This window comes from Nicotiana sylvestris, chromosome 9 (genome assembly GCF_000393655.2).
Source record: "Nicotiana sylvestris chromosome 9, ASM39365v2, whole genome shotgun sequence".
Lineage (NCBI taxonomy): Eukaryota > Viridiplantae > Streptophyta > Magnoliopsida > Solanales > Solanaceae > Nicotiana > Nicotiana sylvestris.
This window is the reverse complement of record NC_091065.1, coordinates 5,051,220-5,073,070: the sequence shown is the minus strand read 5'-3', so window position 1 is coordinate 5,073,070 and position 21,851 is coordinate 5,051,220. Positions and strand designations below refer to the sequence as shown.

Below are 21,851 nucleotides of genomic sequence, written 5' to 3'. Positions count from 1 at the left end.
TCCCAGGTGCAGTTTGATCTTGTCTTGCTCTGACTTTTCCAAATCCTCCCACCATAATCGCACTTCCAGAGGGATTTTGCTTCTAACTGTTACCGGCAAACTTGGACTTATGCTCATTCTGCATGTTTATTGGGGTGATTAAGCAAAGATCCAGACTCATTGGACTCAAATACCAAATTGACACACCCCTTTTTTCTAGAAAAACGAAATTTGGTTGTTTCTGAAAAGTATGATGTCACCTTAAAAACTTTCGTTCTTTGGATTGTACATATATTTTGAAGAACAAGTTGAGCCCGATGGGGGTTGCCTACGTATCTCGCACCCTGCGGGAATCAAACTGACGTAGTTCAGGCATAAGCCAAATTTTGGAGGCACACTATTTTTCTCTTAGAAATAAATCAAAGACTCTTACTTTCTAAACAAATTAATAAGACACACATTTTTTTTCCTCTTTTTTTCAAAATTCTGGCAGAGCTTTAACCGTTTTTTTTTATTTTTCAAGAATAAATAATTAACTCCTTAACCGTTATTCTTTTTTTTCTCTCTTTCTTTTTCAAACATTCCCGATATTCAGAAGCCGGTCAGCATGCAAGCCTTGAAACAAGTAAATGCATAAAGCAAACAAGATGTAGCAGGATGGTCTTTATTCTCAGGTTGCTTGTCCTAGACGGACCCAGCCCTTGTGCTGAGTCCCCTAAGTCAAATGCATATGATGCAAATAAGCGTTCCTACTAGGGATCCGGCATGAAGTTAAGTTATATTAAGCTGTAAAACCTAGGTGTTTGTTCTAGACCTGGCTTACCCGAGCGGACAACTCGAGCCAAGGATGGGAGCTGTGTACCGGTAACCAAAAGGCCATCCGATTTTGCAACTCCTCCGAATCCTCGTTCTATTTTGGCATATGACACTAACAGAAAGAAGCCACGACCAGCGTGCGCTCCTCAAGAGAGAAGAGAAGGGTTTCGGCACAGTTTATATGTACAGTTCAAATAATATCAAAGCAATTAAAGCAGCATTTGGCACATTAGGCGCGAACACGCAAAAATCAGATAATAAATAAAGCCAAATAATAACAATTATTTTAAGCTCGAATTCTTAACCCTGAACCAGTGGTTCTGGGTTCCGATCCCCAGCAGAGTCGCCAGAGCTGTCACACCTCCTTTTTACGTACCCGAGAGGGTACAAGGGAGTTTTTCCAATTAAAGGACAATCAAAACGGGATTTGTTTATTTATTTCAGAGTCGCCACTTGGGAGGTTTAGGGTGTCCCAAGTCACCAATTTTTATCCCGAATCGAGGAAATGAATGACTCTATATTACAGTCTGCGTACCAGAAATCCGGATAAGGAATTCTGTTAACCTGGGAGAAGGTGTTAGGCATTCCCGAGTTCCGTGGTTCTAGCACGGTCGCTCAACTGTTATATTCGGCTTGATTATCTGATTTTATACAAATATGAACTTATATGCCAATTTTATCTTTTAACTGCTTTCATAATTATTATTATTTTTTTACAAGGAATTGCAACGTCGTGAAAACATACCTCGAATCACGTTACATCAATGTACACGTGATTGTTGACATATCTCGACTCGGTTGAGATTTGGATTTGGGTCACATAAATGTGCACCCGAGTTAAGGAAAATAAATTATTAAAGGCGCGCTTAAAGCAACTAGCGTATTGTTATTTTGGGGAAAAGCCATGAAATTCGCTAAACGGCATGTCCCGAATTCTAAGTATTTTTATGTATATACATTTAGAGAGCCCCGCACTTTGTACATCTTTGTTTGTCGAGGCTCGTCTCATTCCTTATGAAAAGAATTTGCAACGTCATGGAAATGCATCTCAGACCACGCCACAATCAATGTACCCGTGGTTAGAGACACATTTCGATTCCGTTGAGATTTGGATTTGGGTCACATAAATGTGCACCCGAGTTTAAGGAGATAACATTATTAAGTACGCGCTTAAAGAGACTATCGCGTTATTATTCTGGGAGGGCCGTGAGATTTGCTAAACGACCCATCCTGGAAACTGAATGCTTTGATAATATACATTTAACGAGGGCCCCGCAGCTTGTGCAATTTTATTTATTTTTGTGAGGCTCATCTCGTTCTTATTTTAAAAGGATATCCTATAGCAACTACGTTTCTTGTCGCGTTTGTCTCTACTAATTGAAAACAGTAGATAGTCCTAATTAATTACGTGCTTGCAAGTTATCTATAACAGCATTCAGAAATGCTTAAAAATCAGAAACGAGGCTGCGTGCACAGTCAGCCGAACAAATAATCACGGGCCCAAATCCAGCCCATACGTGATGGGCCAGACCTGGGCCATGGTTTGTTCGATGCGGGCCTGCTTGGTCCGTTTCGACCTGGGCTCGACCTTCGCGAGGTTGAGATTGCAAGCTATGTGTTCTTTGTCTTAAACATGGTTTACCGGTTATATGAAACAGTTTATCGGAAAGGAAAGAACTTAACTAGTAGAGTACGATTTTCATGCTTGGCATACATTACAGAATTATACTACACCATTAAACTAAATCTAAGATACAACCTATTGCATTGGGCATGCTTCTATCTACCAGCCTGCATATACAATTGGATGTCAAATTACCCTACATATACAGTTGCTATGTGTTAAAGCTAACCCAGTATCCGAACAAAATACAAGCTATCATACATCCCGGATCATTCAGTGTACAGGCTATACATAAATAAATGATCTTCAACCCTTTTCTTTGTATTCATACTCAACTTCAGATTACATTGACAGTATTAGTTGTGTACCTGGTATAGAAGAACAAAAGAAGAAAGGAATGATCAGCTGGGCAGTATGTAATAAACACAGCAACAGCAGATACACAGCAACAACACAGCAACAAACCAACAACCACAAGTGTTTTCCACAGTCCACAGACAACCAGCAACAGTTTCCAGAACAAAGAAAATCAGTAGATGGTCGAGCACCAAACAAGTAATCCCAGAAAGAGTAATGAAACAAACAGAAGTAACAGAGTGTTCTATGCAGCAACACCAGCAGTCCAACAATCACAAGCAGCTTAATCAGTGCAAACAACAGAACTTGGCCAAGACAGCTTGACCAATACGAACCCTTATGTAGCTTTCAGACAGTGTTTGATTATAGTACTTACTAGAAATTTCCTTATGTTTTCAGTTTTCTTTAAACTCACAAGACCTCTCTTAAGACTCAATTTTCCAGCCCATTTTAAGTTCTGAAATGGCCTATTTATAAGCCAAACGACCCAGTGCAGCTAAGCTGCCTGGATCCTCCCACTTGCAGACTGCCCATACTCTTTAAACCCATGCTTAAGCATCTTTTGATGCCAGCCCTTTTTGTTCCCCACGCCTGGCTTTTCTTTAATCAAGAGTTATGGGTTCATTTAAGTATTCATTTTAAACCCCATACTCTTGTGTCTTGTTCCCCATTGGTATTAGTTTAATCCCAAATTAGTACCCTACTTGTCAGCTCATTTAAACTAAGCCTTTTTGTTCTTTTCAAACCCCAGACTACCCTTGTTAAGCCTTGCTTATTACTGCCCTGCCCATTGCAGCATCAGGGCATTCTGAACTCATGAAAGTTCAAATTCAGGACTGCCCTGGACTGAACCTTTTCAGTCATTTTTGCAATGCAAACAAACTCATTTCAGACGATGCCGGGCATTCAGTCAGTGACAAGGTTCAATTAGTCACGTGAAACTATTAGCTCATTTGATCCATTAGTTATAGAAAACTAATCGACGAGGTTTATCGAGTCGACTATACTAAATACAACAGGTAATAATCAATCGTTCACATAAACAATACGTACAGGGACCCAAAAGGCATCAGACAACTTTTGTTCAATTACTGGGAACCTATATGAATTATTTATGCGACGACTATCCTAATCGAACATGTTTATCATAGGATACATTCAAATCACACACAGAAAACGATTGACCAAATAAAAAGTCTTTGACAGAGATGGAAGAAATCAGAAAAAATAACAAAAAAAACAAAAAAACACAACGAAACATGCTGACAACTTAATTAGAACTAAACAAAGGGAAAGGAAAACTTACCGAAAAATGTTTAAACCAAACTGACCCAAATCTGACTCAACTTTGACCATTTGAGGCCGAACAAATTTTAACCAGGGTGTTCTCACATGAGAACACCTTGGTTAAGGTCCATTAAACCTCAAACCCTTGTTAAGGCCGGCTGGATTCCAAGGCTATCCGTGTTCTAGGTTTTGGATTTTCAGATCTGGTTTTTTAGGAGTTGTGGGTAGATTCGGACCAAACCAAGTCTGGTTTGGTCACGAGGAGGGTCCGGGGAGTGCCTGGTATGAAAATTGGGTGGTTTGGTATAGATCGAGTTTCGTCTCGAATCTTCAAATCCAGATTCGAGACGATGGAAGGTGATTCGAGGTACAGGGTTAGTAGATTCGTGTTCAGGGTGGTTGGATGTTTCAGGGGTGTGAAGGGGGTGGTCACCGGCGTTCATGCCGCCGGGTTCTGGTGAAAGGGAAACTAGGGCGGCGTTAGGGTTTGAGGGTTTCAGGGCTTGGGGGAGGAGATGACTGAAGGGGGGGGGTTCGGATAGGGGGCGTGGGGTGAAGGGCCAAGTTTATATACAGAAGGGGAAGAGAGATTGGAGCCGTTAGATCAAGTGATCTGAACGGCATAGATCTATTGGTGGGTAACAGGACGGGGTCGTTTGGTATGGGAACGGGGTCGTTTTGGTTTAGGTGAGGGGTTGGGTTGAACCGGCTAAATAGGTCGGGTCATGAGGGAAGCCAGGGACCGTTGGATCAATGGGGTTGGACGGCTCAGATCAACTTGCCTGAAACGGCGTCGTTGAGGTGAGTTGAACAGCCTGATCTGGACCGTTCTTTTGAATCAGATCAACGGCATCAATAGGGACGCCGATACGGCGTCGTTTGAGTCCGTGCTTGGGCAGGCTCGTCTTGGACTGGATCAGTGCTTTGGTTTTGGGCCTCGTTTTGGGGCCCAATCAGATTTTCCTTTCCTTTTTAATTTCAACAAATTAACCAAAAATTCCTAAAAACAATGCAAATAATTAAAATAAACTTACACACATATTGTGTAACACCTACAACAATAAACACACATATTAGAATTTTTAAAAATGGTTAAATCACAGCCTAGAGTAAAAGCTGCATATTTTTTGTGAATTTTCTCTTAAAACCGGACTACGGCCTGATTACCCACGGCGTTCTTATTTTATTTTTTTTGTTTTTTTGTAAGATTAATTGCAACATGGGCCGAACCACAAATGACTAGCAGCGCATGTCATGAAAAAAAATTGGGAATTTGTACAACGAGGTCACTGGTCACTATTTTTGTTTTCTTTTGGAGTGATTGCCCGTGAAGCAAAAATCACGTGCTTACACCCTGAACATAAGTCAATCTTGGAGAAATACTTGGCACCCTGGAGTTGGTCAAACAGTTTGTCAATCCCTGGAAGTGGATACTTGTTCTTTATGGTAAACTTATTCAACTGTAGATAATCGATACACATCATTAACGACCCGTCTTTCTTCTGCACGAACAGAACTGGTGCACCCCAAGTTGAAGTGCTAGGCCTAATGAAGCCCTTATCCATCAAGTCCTTTAACTGCGCCTTCAACTCTCGAAACTCTGCCAGGGCCATCCTATATGGAGTAATAGATATGGGTTGAGTGTCAGGCAACACAGCAATGCTAAACTCAATCTCCTTTTCAGGAGGAAGGCCTGAGAGTTCATCTGGGAAAACATCTAGAAATTCATTGACCATAGGAATTGATTGTAGAGTAGGCGGCTTCGCCTCCACATCCCTAACGCGAACGAGATGATAAATGTAACCTTTTGAGACCATCTTTCTTGCCTTAAGATAGGAAATAAACCTACCTTTCGGCATAGCAGTATTCCCCTTCCATTCAATGACGGGTTCACCAGGAAACTGAAACCTAACTATCTTCGTATGACAGTCAACATTTGCATAGCATGAGGCTAACCAGTCCATTCCCATTATCACATCAAAATTAACCATTTCTAACTCAAATAAATTCATCAAGGTTTGATGACTACAAATCATCACAGTGCAACCTCTATATACCCTTCTAGCAATCACAGAATCTCCTATCAGAGTAGATATCACAAGTGGTTTACTTATCAGTTCAGGTTCAATGCCAAACTTATTAGCCACAAAGGGTGTAACATATGATAATGTAGATCCCGAATCAATCAGCACATACACATCGTAAGAAAACACAGACAATATACTTGTAACAACATCTAGAGACGACTCGAGATCCTGTCGACCTACTAGAGAATAGGTTCGATTTTGAGCACCACTCGAACTCGACACTGCACCTATACTTCTACCACGACCTGTCGACTGCTGAAAACCTCGTGCTAGAGGTCGAACTGATGAGGAAAAACCAGACATAGATCCAGTCGGCTGAGCCATACCACCACCTCCTCTGTTAGGACAATTTCACATCATATGTCCAGGTTGTCCGCAGAAATAGCACGCATCAGAACCTCAACGGCACAGCCCAAAGTGGGCCTTGCCGCACTAATCACAACGTGGTGTTGGGGTCTCGTCTGACTAGTTTCCCTATGATATTGCGAGCCTGATGCTCGCAAACTCTGACCTGGACCAGAATAGGTAAATCGATCATACCAAGGTCTTTGAAACTGTGGAGGAGCACTAGCTACAGGTGGCGCCGAACTCCTCGAAGACTAGGGCCTGACACTGCCTCTGAAGTCATCAGAATACCCTACAAATCTCGCCCTCTTATGTTGGCCCCTATCCTGCTCCCTATCTGCCCTTTGCTGGCGCTTACAATCCTCTAGGTTCTGGGAATAATCCTGAATAGGGGGAAATATCCATGCCCTCCACCAAAGAGGCTGTCGTGCACTCATTTATCAAATGTGGTCCTAACCTATTCACAAACAGATGCACCCTATCGCTCATCTCGGCTACCATATGGGGGGAATACCTTGCTAAAGAATCAAACTGCATACTATACTCTCGCACACTCATATTACCTTGTCGAAGGTTCAAGAAATTATCAGCTCTAGCTCGTCGTATCTTAACTGTCAAGTAGTGACGAAAAAAGGCCTTAGAAAATTCCTTCCACATGGCTGGAGGAGCGTTCAGACCCTGGATCTCTCCCAACTATCATACCAGAAAATAGCTAAATCCCGTAACCGATAAGAAGCCAACTCTACTGCCTCTGTATCACTAGCATGCATAACCCACAATGTACGATGAACCTGGTCAATAAAAGTCTGCGGGTCCTCCTTGGGGTCTGATCCGGTAAATACTGGAGGATCTAAATTAATAAAATCACGAACTCTCGTACTAACTGGTTTATCAACATCACATGTATTCTGCCTCTGAGCCTGAGCAGCTACCAAGCTAGTCAACAACTGCAAATCACTCCGCATATCCTAGTCTGTAGTGCTAGACGGAGGAACTGGAGGTGCTGTGTGCCTCCTAATATCCTCTAGAGGAGACGGAGTAGATGAGGTATGAGAGGGCATCTCACTCTAAGCCTCACTTTGGCCTGCTCTAGCTTGGGTCACCTAACTGGTACCCTCTCCCGCTACTGTAAAAAGTCGTATACTAATCATTCGCTTCCTAGTCGAAGGCATCACTGAAAGAAAACAAGGTGAATATTAGAGACGAACACTTACGACTAAAATCTACGCACAATCTAGATTCAGGAAGAAGGTAACAACCCTAGATGTCATGTAGCCTCCCGATTATAAATGTGGCGTGCTACACATCCATAATCAAGACTGTACTAGACACGGCTCATAGACAACCCCTAGGACAGACTTGTTCTGATACCAAGTTTGTCACGACCCAAACTGGAGGGTCATGACTAGCACCCGGGCCATATTTCCCGAGCACCAACGTACATTTTATCTAACCTTATTTATTATCTTTAGGAGCCGAAGAGATCAATATAAATGGTAGACATGGATCATGAACAACCAACAATGAAATACAATGGCAAACATACATAATATGGGATGACCAGACAGTCAAGAAACTATATATAAGGTACGAGCTACCAGACTGCCATGAAAGACTATACAACAAAAATCACCCGACAAGGCATACCAAACTATACATGAGTCGACACCTGTCTATGAGCCTCTAAAGGAACATAAGTTCTGCAATATTGACGGAACAGGGCCCCGATATACCCATAATATCTATAACAAAAATGCATACCAAGACCACGGCAAGTCCGTAGAAAGGATCTCGCCAATAACCACCGAACTGGGCAGCCTACTGTGGTGGGGGAGCTGCGTCTACCCATCTATCAGGACCTGCAGCACGACATGAAGCATCCACAATAAAAAGGATGTCAGTACGAATAAAGTACTGAGTATGTAAGCCAAGAAAGCATAAGTACGAGTAGCTATGTAAATAGGGATAGAGAATATACAACCTGTAACATCTGGGTACCTCTGATGGATACTGATATGAAATGCATGATACATACATATATATAAATAAACTTTTAAAACATATGCCTCTATGGGCATCATCATCATCATCATGTCGTACCCGGCCGTAATAGGCTCGGTAAAAACGTACCCGGTCATCTTAAAGCTCAGTAGAATCGTACCCAGCCACGTGGAGCTCGGTAAAACCTAACTGATTAGTGGTTGCACAATAGGTGCCGTACCCAGCCATTTATAGCGCGGATTGGTAGAGTAAAATAGATACATATATATAATGCATGCTTGACTCATTAGAATAATATTCTGAACCTTTCGGAATGATGTAAGGTCAGTATCCTCTGTACACGTTATTAGGACTAAATCTTCATCATGAATCTTATAAGAAACAGGAAGTACCAACAACATTGATAACATAAGAATAAGAGAAGCAACATCAACATCAATCGCTCTATAAGAAGGGAAACAATGTAAGTACTGCTAACTTCTAAGAGTAGAGTAACTTTGGAAGCTCGTTCATTACATCATGTACAATCAGAGTTGTGCAAAATAAGGAAAGAGATAGCCTCACATACCTTGAATATATTGACCAACCTCAAGATATGAAAATTTCACGACTCCTTAATCTACAATAAGAGAAATGATACTATCGTTATCGTTTAGGCGTCGTAACTATTATGTATATACCACAACTTATTTTACGAGGAAACGGACAGCACCTACCCTATTTATATGATTCCCACAAGTCAAAAAAATCACCAAATATCCCAAACAACATCAATAATAATCATATTGAGCCTCCAAAAATAGTCCACCAACCAACAACACTACTACCAAGCCTTTCGATATATATTTCACAAGTTCTAGCTTCAACGACTTAGCCGCAACTTGGATAATCTTAAATACATATAGAGTAAGAGGTTCCTTACCTTTAAATAGAAAGAAAAACTCCAATTTGACCTTAAATTTCCACAAAATATCCCTCCAATGCTGCCACAAGAACAAGGAAGTGAAACTAGCAATCAATTAGGGGTTTTCGGCACTAGAATCACTTTAGAAGACTTAAAATCACCTAGGGTAGATATTAAAAACTTGAGGGAGTATTTACAAAACATAAACCCCTTAAAAAAACCTCCCACACGAGCTGAAACAACACAAAAATGAACAACAACAAGAAGAACAAGAAACTTACTAGCGTCACGGGATTCCCGACACTTGATTTGTGTTGTTTGCCCTTTGTTTGGGTCTTGAATCTTGAGAGAACCTTTAGAGGGTGTTTCTACGGTTCTATGGTCTGAATATACTAAAAATGAATGACTTAATATGGGTTCTAGGCATATTATATATATCCATATCTCTTAAATCGACTATGTGGGACCCATAGAGAGGTGCTTGGCGCAGTCTCGCGAAAATATGAATATCTCTCTACTTCGATATCGTATTGACGAACGGTTAAATGTGTTGGAAACTAGACTCGTAGATATTAATTTGGTGGGTAGATCACCCCATAATTCAAAGTAAATTATGATAAAAGCTTAGTAACATTTGACCTAAAGTTTAAGTAAAATTATGAACGTAAGTTGCGATAATTTTTTTCGACTTTTGTTTCATAACCTGTTTGACCTTAAGACTTATGATATGGATATTATATGATTCAAATACCTTAAAACATGACCTCTTGAGTGTATTATGCACCTCTAGGTTTACCCGAAAATACGGCTGACAACATCCTTGATTCGTTTAACTTCTAATACTTGTTAACCACCCTTATACACCTTTGTATCATTTAAGACCAATAGGATTAACTTCTTATAATCTCAAAAATAATCTCTTCTTGGATTTACGTTCACTAACTTACGGCATAAACTAACGTACGTGAATATGGGTTGTAACATCGGAACCTAGATTCGGATTCTAAAATACAAGATGACCCCTTTGGGTCATCACAGTTTCTGACTCTGGCATATTGTCTAACATTGCTATATAGGCTCCTCTATCAAAGTACTTTTTGTATGTTCTTCAAAAATTATTTATCTACCCTCTATATGATCCTAAAACTTTTCACAAATATGTATTTTATTTTTCTCAGTTAAGTCCATTTAGGTTCTGAAAGATTGTAGATCTTTTGATACAACTTCTTCTCTCATATGATTTTAGGTTTACTTAGTTTCATTTTAACACCTTTAATTACCATTATATCGCGTATGCAGATCGGTGCATTTGGGAATTATGTAACACATGACAACCATTTCAGTCACATTTTCATTTGGACATACACATACCAAAAATCGTACGTAACTACTCTATGTTACATTATTCAAGAGCATAAACGGCCAATTGGTCTCATGAATGAACCTTAGGGGTTGAAATATCTCTCTCCACAGTCCATAAGTGCTGAAAATAATGCATCTCCAATTTCACGGGGCGTGTAAGAGCTCATTGTAATTGAGAAATCACATTCTTCACCTGGATCATTGTGCCATTTGCCTAGATAAACAATATCATCAGATGCAATGGCATAATCCAATTCATCTACTACCTCTAAACCAGCCCAGAAACCCCAGGCCCAATACCCACCTGCTCGACCCAATACCCGGGCAAATCATAGACGTTGATCACAATGATCAACGGTCCAGATTCCCGCTTACCTAAAATAAACCAGCCTATACCCCCAAACCCTAATCATTCTAACACCCCTTCCCGTTGTCCCCTGTTCCTCTTCTCTCTCGAATGCTCTCAAAACCTAACCCTAATCCACCCTCATCGTCACTCATTTGTTGTCATTCATGGTGGTCTCTCACTACCATCAGACCTCTAATGGCCTCTCCTATGCTAGTATCACCATCTCTAAGGTCCTCGAGAGACCAAGGACAGTCCGCTTACACCTATGGCCCCTTCTTGCCTGTTTCAGGTTATTTCATTTTGATTTCGAGTAAGATCTTCCTATTGCACCTTAAATCGATGGATTTCTAAGCATATTTCTTCATATCTGTGTTGTTCTTCTCAAAACCCTAATTTTTTTATCCTTTGATCTTCTCAGATCTGTCCAAATCTGAGATGAATCGAACTTACTTCACTTGTTTTTATGAAAATCTTCTGGTTTTACGAGTGGCTTTCCATTTTCTTAAACTAGGGTTTCCTGAAAACCCTTTACTGACTTTAAGTATTTAATCTTCTATTTGCATGTGTTTTGACTGATTTCGTAGAGTTTGTTCCAACCCTCACTAGTTTATGTTGAAACCCTAATTTTCTTTGACATTTTGTTCGGATTCTGAGTCCCTCCATGTTACTGGTTACATTATTTGTTCTGTGCTTTGACTTTCATGATTCCCCCCTTTAGTCTAACTCAATGTCTTGTGATTTTACCCTAGTTCATCTCTATTAGGGTTTTCGATTCGATTTCTCGGCTAATTTCTGTATGTTTATGAAATTATATTTTAGCCCATTTTATCTATTTGTGGAAAACATATATTTTCCTCCATTAAATCAATATTTTTTGAATTTCTGATTCATCAATTGACTCTGTTAAAATTTTTGTGTTGATTCTTAATTATTCCTTTATTCATGACCATAATTAGTTTTCTTGCCTTATTTAAATCAACGGTGTTACTTGATGATTCTTACTAATTTTTTCCTTAATTGAACTCTTGTTCATTGGTCACGACTTACTCCACACTACTAATTATGTAGCCAGAGAGGGTCAGAGCAGCTTTTACCCGATTTTGGGTCGGGATCGATATCCACAGAGAGCTAAAATTGGAATCGCGTATCTATTTAGTTTAAGATTGCGTAAGCGTTCCAAATTGCACTTCTAATCATTTTGGGGGGTTTTTGATTAAATTCTACTTGTATAAAACTACAATTGCAAATCAAACTATATTAAGCTAAGAGTTAAATGCTACGGGTAGTTCAAATAGTAAAAATGGCACTAGGGTAGTGATATCCGCCTAGGTGGTCAATTGACAGGTACTTGAGTCTAAGTCACAATTTACATAATGGGGAGTATGATAAAACCGCTGCACTAATTTACCCACTCTATACCTCTCGGTGGTTCAAGTAATTTTGCCCAATTGACTTTCTCAAGACCAATTGGGTATGCAAATTTGCACAAGCAACTAGGGTTCAAGTCGGGTATTACTCTCTCGAGGTTTAACCCTTTAATTGGGGCTATTAGTCTCTTGAGTACGCCCCAATTCCTTATTGGATCAATTTCTGAGACTTAGGTTCTCTTTCTCAAGAAGAACCCTAGTCAACTAAACACAAACTAGTGTTTGCAACCACTAATTCAGCAATTAACCATGAAATTGACCCAAATATCAAACACTCATAGTCAATTTAGCCTTAAAATACAAGACCTATCAATTACCCACACTAGGGTTGAACCACAACCCTAGCTTATGTGTCTAGCTACTCATAACTAAAGAAGAAAAGCAAGAAATAGAAGAAGATAAACTCATATTAATTAATAACTAAGATAAAAAATGAAGATTCAATGTTGCAAAGTAGTTAAAAATACCCAAAATGGCTAAAGTCGAACCCACGAGCGCAGCTGCTGTCCTAGAATATCTGATACCCTAAAAATAGAAAAAGAAGCTATTTATACTAAGCTAAAAATCTAGACAAAAATGCCCCTGCGGGGTTAGTGCGGTCCGCACAGAATGGTGTGCGGCCGCACTAGGGCTCTGAACTTAAAAATTCAACTCTCTGAACTCGGGCAATGCGGATCGCGCTTAATGGATTACGGTCATGGAGGATTCTAATGTGGTCCGCACAGAATGGACTGCGGACTGCATTGGCTTGAAAACTCAAAACTGGCATTCTCTGAATCTTGGCTATGCGGAGGACACATAATCGAGTGCGGCCACATTGGTCTCAGTGCAGACCACGCAAATCCTAGTACGACCGCATTGCCTTTTTGCCTTGAAATCGACCTCTCTGAATCTCCTAGTACGGACCGCACAAAGTGGTGTGCGGCCGCACTGGGCCTGTTCTGCCTTAGCTTGTCTTGTCTTTGGCACTTGTGCAGGTTTCACTCCTTTTGAGCCGATATTTGACATATAGTCACTTTGTTGATCAAACCTGCAATCAAGCACAACTTGTGAGCCTTTTGGGACTATTTTGTATGAATTCTAATCAAAACATAAGCAAGAAGGAGTATAAAATGCGCTCAAATCCCTAGTTATCATTCATTCACCCCTAATTACCTACTCTGCACCTAATTCTTACTTGATTTCTTTCCTTAAATATATGTCCTGCTCTTTACCTTTGATTGATTATCCCTTGATTAAGGGGAAGACTTTACTGATTTCACGTGTGTGATTGATTCTGTAAATTTTCCTAATTGCTACATAATTGATTCTTTACCTTATTTTTTTTAACTCTTGATTATTATATATGCCCTTACCTATTCTCATTTCTGAACACAAACATTTTAGTTTATCAACATTCTAATACTCTCAAAAGCTCTTTATTCTATTCTGTTACTTGCAATTCTCATTAACCCAGCCGGCTGTAAGCTAAGGCTGGCTATTTGCACTATCTCTACTTTATACTTTGTGTTCTCTTCTTAACTGGTATGTCCTGATTCAATTCAAATTCCAAAACTATGTGTTTCTTTGTTGTTTCAATCATTAGCTGTAACTTCCAACCCTGCTTGTTATTTTACTATCATGTTGCTCGCATGCCTAGACCATACTGCCTAACTACTGTCTCACTTAGCATGTTGGAGTTTGCTCTGTTAGAAGCTATGACTAGTTTATTTACCCACAAGGATTTGTTTACTGTTTAGCATGCTTGATCCTGTTTTGTGACAATTGCATGCATCCTGTTTTGCTCATTAACATGTCCAAGCTATATTATTTACTGTCTCACACAGCATGTCTAAATCCTTCTTGTTCTATCTAGGCTTAGTATTTCTAAACTATGAATGTTTCATGGCGTGCTTGTCTAGCTTGTTCATCTAAGTCTTGCTTGCTTTACTTTACTAGTGAGATCCTGCTAGGTCATCTAGCCCTTCAAAGTACTCTAATTGTTCGTATTGATCATATCCAAGACCTATGTGTTCTCAACATGTCTTTGTTGTGATCTTTGTAACTAACTTGTCAACTCTCCAATCTCTTGAGAAGCTTGTACATCTGTTTGCTTATACACTAAGGTGTGTTCTATGTGTCCCCAACCCCTCTCTCCATGTGTGGAACCTGTTTGCCCCAAAATTTGTTTGTTTGTGACTTGAATTCTGATTTCAAAAAATGTTCTTCATGATTTTCTCAAACTGTTTTACCCCTTTGAACTAGTACTAATTTCGGAAAACTCTTCATTCCTAAGGCTCTTCTTTATATTGTTTCAAATCATACCGAGCACTCTCACTTATTCTTAGGTTATTAAGTTCTGCCCCTCTGGTATGTGTACGGCTTAGGGATCCATGAGATCTCTCTGAACTCTGGCCTATCAGGGCTGGCATTTCCACACTGCACATAATCAGTCTTTATTTGAGGAAAGTTTGGGTGTGAGCACTGCCTGAGATCCTTGAGGTCCTTAGGGAACTCTGACACACCTAGACATGAAATTGGCTATTGAAACTTTGGCATTCGAGGCTACTAAAGGTCTGGTATATCAGGATCTGCTTTGGGCCTACTTCAGGATCCCTATAGCTTAATTTCTATTCTATTTATGTAATTTTTTTTATTCAATGCTTGGTTTGTAATAATTAATTATAAATGAATATTGGGGTGATTCGTAAAAAGGGAGGGTAATTGTAAATTGTGGGTAAAGTTGGGTGGATAACATGCCTATAGGGTTTATTGTGATTTACATGTGGTGTGTTAGACAACCTGCCTATAGGATTTCTTCGTTGAAATAAATTCTACCTGCTCCACTTCATATAATTAGACACCATATCTATAGGGAGTACAGTAACTGAGGTTCAGTTCCCATTACAACATGTATTCAAATTTATCTCCTTAGAAATTATGCCTATAGGATCAAAATTAGCTTTAATAATTAGAGATCATGCCTATAGGATCTAAACTACCTTTAATAATTAGAGATCATGCCTATAGGATCTAAATCAGCTTTAATCATAGAAATCATGCCAATAGGATCTAAAATCAGTTTAATTTTAACTCACGCCTGTAAGTCCTGAATCAGTCTTATTAAGTTATCCTACTTGTTTCTTTAATGGTCTTCAAATTAATATCAATAGAAAGCATGTCTATAGGATAAATGATTTTAGAATGTCCCTTCGGAAGTGTGACTACATACGCATGTAGGCAAGCCTTAGGGCGTTAAATAACCGTGAAACCAACTCTATTTATGTGTGAGATTATCCAGGTTTAACAAGCTGTAAAACCAGTAGGCAAACCGGTTAGGGTCCTGTCACTCCCCTTAAAAATAAAACGCTGCATGTTCTGTTTTGTGATGCTCATCTAGATATCTTGTTCTTAGGATTTCTGAATTTTCTTCAAAAAACTATGTTTTAGACGTGCTGTTTGTTTGCCTATATACATGTGGAGGTAAAAATGTGAACCTTCTAATTGTCAATCCTTATTTGTTTGTCCTATATGTTATTTGCATGTCGCCTAGATTTTTACCTTTTTACAAACTTTAATCGGTCTAGAACTGTCCAGATTTAGGGGTCCCAAATTCCTCTAGGATCATAAGAAAGGGACGGGTAGCAACACGCTTAGAGGTCGCTAAATTAGACTCGCTTATATGACCACTAAGGGGTGGGCAATGGGTAGTAAAAAGATATGATGACTGCGCACTAATGTCACGTGTAGCCCCTCATTGAGGAGTGATTACCAGGCATTGCATGGGTATGATCCTGTAGGCTAATCAACCTAGGACTCCCCTTCCCCAATTCCATATATGTTTTAAATTTTATGAACTTTCTTTCCTTTACATATGCATGTGCAAGTTATTCAAACATCTCTCTTGCTCTCATTATCTGAATCATATATGTACTTAGAATGTGAAAACATACATTTACTTGCAAATATGTGTTGAAACTGTTTATTTATTAAAATGATTAATTCACATAGTTTAAGTTCAGTGGGACCCACCGTTGTGGACCGCGAGGGGTGTCTAACACCTTCCCCTCAAGGTTACTTCGAGCCCTTACCCTAATCTCTGGTAATACAAACTAGTTCATGAGTTAATCGCTTTAGGTGCTCTAGCGCACCGTAACCCGTTACGTGACGACTCTTCAACTACCCAATTTCCAAAAGGGAACGAGTTGTTCCCAATGAATGTCAAACCCGGACTCCGCGAGAAAAAATGGGCACGACAGTTGTACTGCATAATGTGCTTGCATATAATTTTGGATTAGAAATCCAACAAAATAGCTGTTCAACTGTGGGATTATTGTTATGATCTTATTAATCTATGTGTTGTGTCTCCCTCCTTTGTTTCCTTTCGCTTTTGGCGAATGCATTATGCAGCTCTAGTTGTTGTAAATGTCTTGTCATGTTTAGTTGGCTAATGGCATGCCAGGGTATTCTTCTTCTTGCTGATGGATTTCCCTTTTATAATGTACTACCTTTTTTTCCCTTTGTTTTTCGAGTTTAATGAGCGCTTAGGAGTACGGATGGTAGCGCTGTAGATAGATTGCAAGGCTAACATATATTGTCGACATATTCAAATACCAAAAGCTTCTTCTCATTCTTATAGTAAAAAGCCACAACAAGAAATAAGTTCTTATAGTTCAATTTGTAAATTATTCTCATATATCCACAAAATTATTTCTTGCCCGCTTTGTTCATATAAATAATTTAAAATATTATAATGATAATCAAACATACATAGTATAAATTAGCTAAAAAATATGATGTCTTTAAGATCTTCATAAGACATAAGTAGCATGAAATTAATATTATTCGCTATTAGTCGTATTGTATATTTATAAATTTATCTCGTACTTTACTTTTTTTGTTTTCTATTTTTTTCACTTTTTTTTTTAGTTGGGGCTTTAGATGTGAAATGTGTATGTAAAAACTAGTAAAATAATAAAAAGAGTATTACGTAAAGGAGGAAATTCAAAATAACAAGGGTAAAATATTATACAATATAAAGGGGGAGAATGATAATTATTTAAAGTTAAGGGCGAGTTTGATTTTTAACGCAATTTTGAAGCGAAAAAGCGTTTTGTACTTCAGACTCTCTCTACTCATAAATTGTACATAGTTGTTACCCAAAATTAGGGCGCACCGAGATAGAGCAGAGCACCAAATTGAAGATGACGAGAATTCTGCGTTACTCTTCCAATGGTATTTTCTTTGCTATTTCCCGTTCTGGTTCGGCATTTACCATCAGAAATTATTCTTCTTCTCATACCAATATTGAGAATGTCAATTGTTTAGATGATGCTTTGAGTCTCTTCCGTCGAATGGTCAGAACGCAGCCTCTTCCTTCTGTTTTTAGCTTCTCCAAATTATTAAAGACTATGGTAAATATGAAGCATTACTCTTCTGTTCTTTCCCTTTTTCGACAAATGCGGAAATTAGGCATCCCAATTAATGATTTCATCTTGAATATAGTGATTAACAATTATTGCCTAATGCATTGTTCTGACTGCGGATTTTCAGTATTAGCCATTTACTTGAAGAATGGCATTCCATTTGATGTTATCACATTTAACACCTTACTAAGGGGACTCTTTGCTGAAAATAAAATCAAAGATGCTGTTAACTTGTTCAAAAAGTTGGTGAGAGAGCACCAAATTGAAGATGACGAGAATTCCTCTGCTGCGTTACTCTTCCAATGCTGGTTCGGCATTTACCATCAGAGATTATTCTTCATATCGTAGCAATATTGAGAACGTCAAGTGCTTAGATGATGCTATGAGTCTATTCCACCGAATGGTCAGAACGCAGCCTCTTCCTTCTGTTTTTAGCTTCTCCAAATTATTAAAGACTCTGGTAAATATGAAGCATTACTCTTCTGTTCTTTCCCTTTTTCGACAAATGCTGAAATCTAATATCCCAATTAGTGATTCCATCTTGAATATAGCGATTAACAATTATTGCCTAATGCATTGTTCTGACTGCGGATTTTCAGTATTAGCCATTTACTTGAAGAATGGCATTCCATTTGATGTTATCACATTTAACACCTTACTAAGGGGACTCTTTGCTGAAAATAAAATCAAAGATGCTGTTAACTTGTTCAAAAAGTTGGTGAGAGAGAATATCTGTGAGCATGATGAAGTCATTTATTTGACAGTCATGAATGGGCTTAGCAAAAGGGGCCATACCAAAAAAACTTTCAATTTGCTAAGAGTAATGGAACAAGGAAGCATCAAGCCAGACACAAGAATCTATAGCGTTGTTATAGATGCTCTTTGCAAGGATAGAATGTTGGATGCTGCAATTAGCCTTTTCGAAGAGATGAAACAAAAAGGCATTCCTCTGGATGTTATCGCATATAATTCATTGATTGATGGTTGTTGTAAGCTTGGTCAGTGGGAAAAGGTTAGGACTTTGTTCTCTGAAATGGTAAATCTTACTATTTATCCAAATGTGCACACCTTGACTATAGTGATAGATGGACTTTGCAAAGAAGGGAAAGTTGAAGATGCTGAGGAGGTAATGAGACACATGAATGGAAAAGGTGTGGAGCCAGATGTGGTCACCTACACTGTGATAATTGATGGATATTGCTTGCGCGGTCAAATGGATAAAGCAAGGAGACTTTTCGATTCCATGATTGATAAGAGCATTAAGCCCACCATTATTAGCTATAACATATTAATAAATGGATATTGTAAGAAAAAGAAATTGGATGAGGCCATGCATTTGTTTCATGAAATTTCTCGAAATGGATTGAAACCTAGCATTGTTACCTACAATACTATCTTTCGAGGTCTATTTGAAGTTGGAAGAACCGGCATTGTGCAAAAATTCTTTGCTGATATGCTTTCTATGGGGCTCATACCCGATTTATGCACTAATCGCATTTTGCTCCGTGGTTATTTTCAGAATGGATTTGTTGAAAAAGCTATGTCTCTATTTCATGAGTTGGAAAAAAAGAGAGAAGATATTGATATTGAACTTTACACTGTTATTATTGACGGATTGTGCAAAAATGGTCAGCTCGACAAAGCTCATGCTATTTTTGAGAAGCTTTCTTTGATTGGATTGTTTCCTAATGTGATCACATACACTACAATAATAAATGGACTATGTCTAGAAGGGTTGTTGGATGAAGCTAAAGATATGCTAAGAAAAATGGAGCACAATGGTTGTTCGCCAAACAACTGCACTTACAATGTTATTGTGCAAGGATTTCTCAAGTTTGGCAAAATTAATGAAATGAACACTTTTTTGAAGGAAATGAGTGGAAGGGACTTCTCATTTGATGCACGTACTGTAGAGTTACTAATAGACGTTTCAGCAAAGGATCCTTCTTTGCTTAACATGATACCACAGTTTCACACGGGAAGTTAGAAGTAAATATTTATTTCACTTGTTATCAATATGATGTAATTTCCTTTTACCTTGGCCAAAGAAATCGCATCCAATGGAATGTCAGAAGGTGAAAGCATGGCAATTAAACATGCTTAAGCTTTCCAAGCTAGCTTGTTTAAGAGGTACACCTGTTCTGATTTTTAATTCTTTTGCTGCTCTGCTTTTTGTTCTGGATCATATTTTACTGTAATCTTAATATGAGAAGTAACATGAGTTTTCTTATGTGTGCACATTATAAGTCTAGGATTAGCATTTTCAGTGGTATTAGTTATCTTCAAGTATTATCATTTTCTGACTTTTTGAATATCAATAACAATTTCCTGTAACTTAGAATTTGCTGTAGAAACATTATTCTTGATAGTTTCTAAGGTCTTGATTACATCAATCATAATTGTGACAATAGAGCTGATGTAACACCATTGAGAACTCCAGCTCAGCTGAGAAGCTAATTTCCGTGTTACGCGAGATAGTGAATTATGGTGCTGGCATTCGTCCTGGATTTACGACATCCGGGATTCCATCCATCGATGAAATTTCTGACAGAATCAAGAAGATGCTTGCAGGATACCGATATACTCTGGTTAAACCATGATTGTGGCCTCACGACTCGCAAGTATACTGAAGTTAAGTCGTGCTCTCAGCAGCGGCTGGTGAATTGTTCAATGGTCCTCCTGGAGCATACTGGACTGCAGAGGAAGCAGAAGCAGAAGATTCTGTTGCACATCTTGCATTAATGACAGTGGCAACAGTTTCCTTGCAAAAGGTAAAACACTTCATCATCTAATAGTCAACCTGTCTTGTTTATCTCTACTGTATCTGATTTATATTACTTGTTGTTTTGACAAATAGAAATCTTTTCTATAATATTTGACGTTTTAGAAAATCGAGAAGCATTTTATCACTGTTTCTCCACATTCATCCTTTCTACTCAGTTTGTGGATTGTTAATTAAGCGAGACGTTTAAGAGAGATAAAGGATAGTTCAAACAAATAAATGTCTTTCTTGAAGGGTATGCAGAAACCTTGGAAACAGCTAATTCGGACCCTAGGTACTAGTTTTTTCTTTTTCTATTTCGGAAATTGACACGGAAAACTTGTTAGATTCCTGGGTTAAGTATTGTGTAATTGAGTGATGAAGAGGTAAATCGTCTTCTTTTAGAAATGGGCAAAAGAAAATGCTGCCAACGTTGCTTATATAACTTTAACAAAAATTTAAGCTAATACCTAATACTGTTCTTTACTTTCGACATTCTTTTGACATCTTTTCCCATTTCTGGCAACTGTTTCCCTTGGACTTGGAAGATGAAATCTCCAAAACCAAACCTTTCATGGAAACTATGGAAGCTAAATCTCCAAAACAGTCCACAGGTGCAGAAATGGTTACTGCATCTTTTGAGAAGTCACCTTCTTCAGTGGAATCATTGTGCAATCTGCCTAGAGGAACTAAATCCTTAGCTGCAACGACACCATCACATCTCTCTCTCTCCCTCTTATCATGTGGAAAATCTAATTAGCTGCTCCATACAATACAAACTTTACCTGCTAAGATTGAGCTTATTTTACTAACATTGCCAAGTCAGTTAATCTTTCTACACTTGTACTGGTGACAAGTAATTTCATAATGTACTTTCCTATAGTTTTGGATTAGAAATCCAATAAACAATGATCATCAGAGTACATACTCTACTAATAAGTTCTTGTAGTTCAATTTGTAAATTATTCTCATATATCCACAAAAGTCTTTCTTGCCCGCTTTAATTATATAAATAATTTAAAATGTTATAATGATTATCAAACATACATAGTATAAATTAGCTAAAAAAACGTGATGTCTTTAATATCTTCATAAGACATAAGTAACGTGAAATTAATATTGTTCGCTATTACTCGTATTATATATT

At 38.5% G+C, this 21,851-nt stretch overlaps 1 protein-coding gene across 2 annotated transcripts; it reads left to right on the top strand.

Moving 5' to 3' along the window:
- Nucleotides 1-17,730: 17,730 nt before the first annotated feature.
- On the top strand, nucleotides 17,731-21,627 carry LOC104238443 (putative pentatricopeptide repeat-containing protein At1g12700, mitochondrial). Of its 2 annotated transcripts, XM_070156536.1 has the most exons (5): nucleotides 17,731-17,752; nucleotides 17,846-17,931; nucleotides 18,071-20,073; nucleotides 20,355-20,714; nucleotides 21,253-21,627. In XM_070156536.1, exon 3 carries the CDS (start codon nucleotides 18,212-18,214, stop codon nucleotides 19,928-19,930), a length of 1,719 nt encoding a protein of 572 aa, XP_070012637.1. In that variant the 5' UTR covers nucleotides 17,731-17,752; nucleotides 17,846-17,931; nucleotides 18,071-18,211; the 3' UTR covers nucleotides 19,931-20,073; nucleotides 20,355-20,714; nucleotides 21,253-21,627. The 2 variants fall into 2 exon arrangements, with proteins under 2 accessions (XP_070012637.1, XP_009791099.2); XM_009792797.2 differs by having other exon boundaries at nucleotides 18,071-20,714.
- Nucleotides 21,628-21,851: the final 224 nt, after the last annotated feature.

Bases quoted from the DNA above. Each gene is read 5' to 3' on its own strand.
- LOC104238443 (XM_070156536.1), top strand. From the start codon at position 18,212: ATGACGAGAATTCCTCTGCTGCGTTACTCTTCCAATGCTGGTTCGGCA.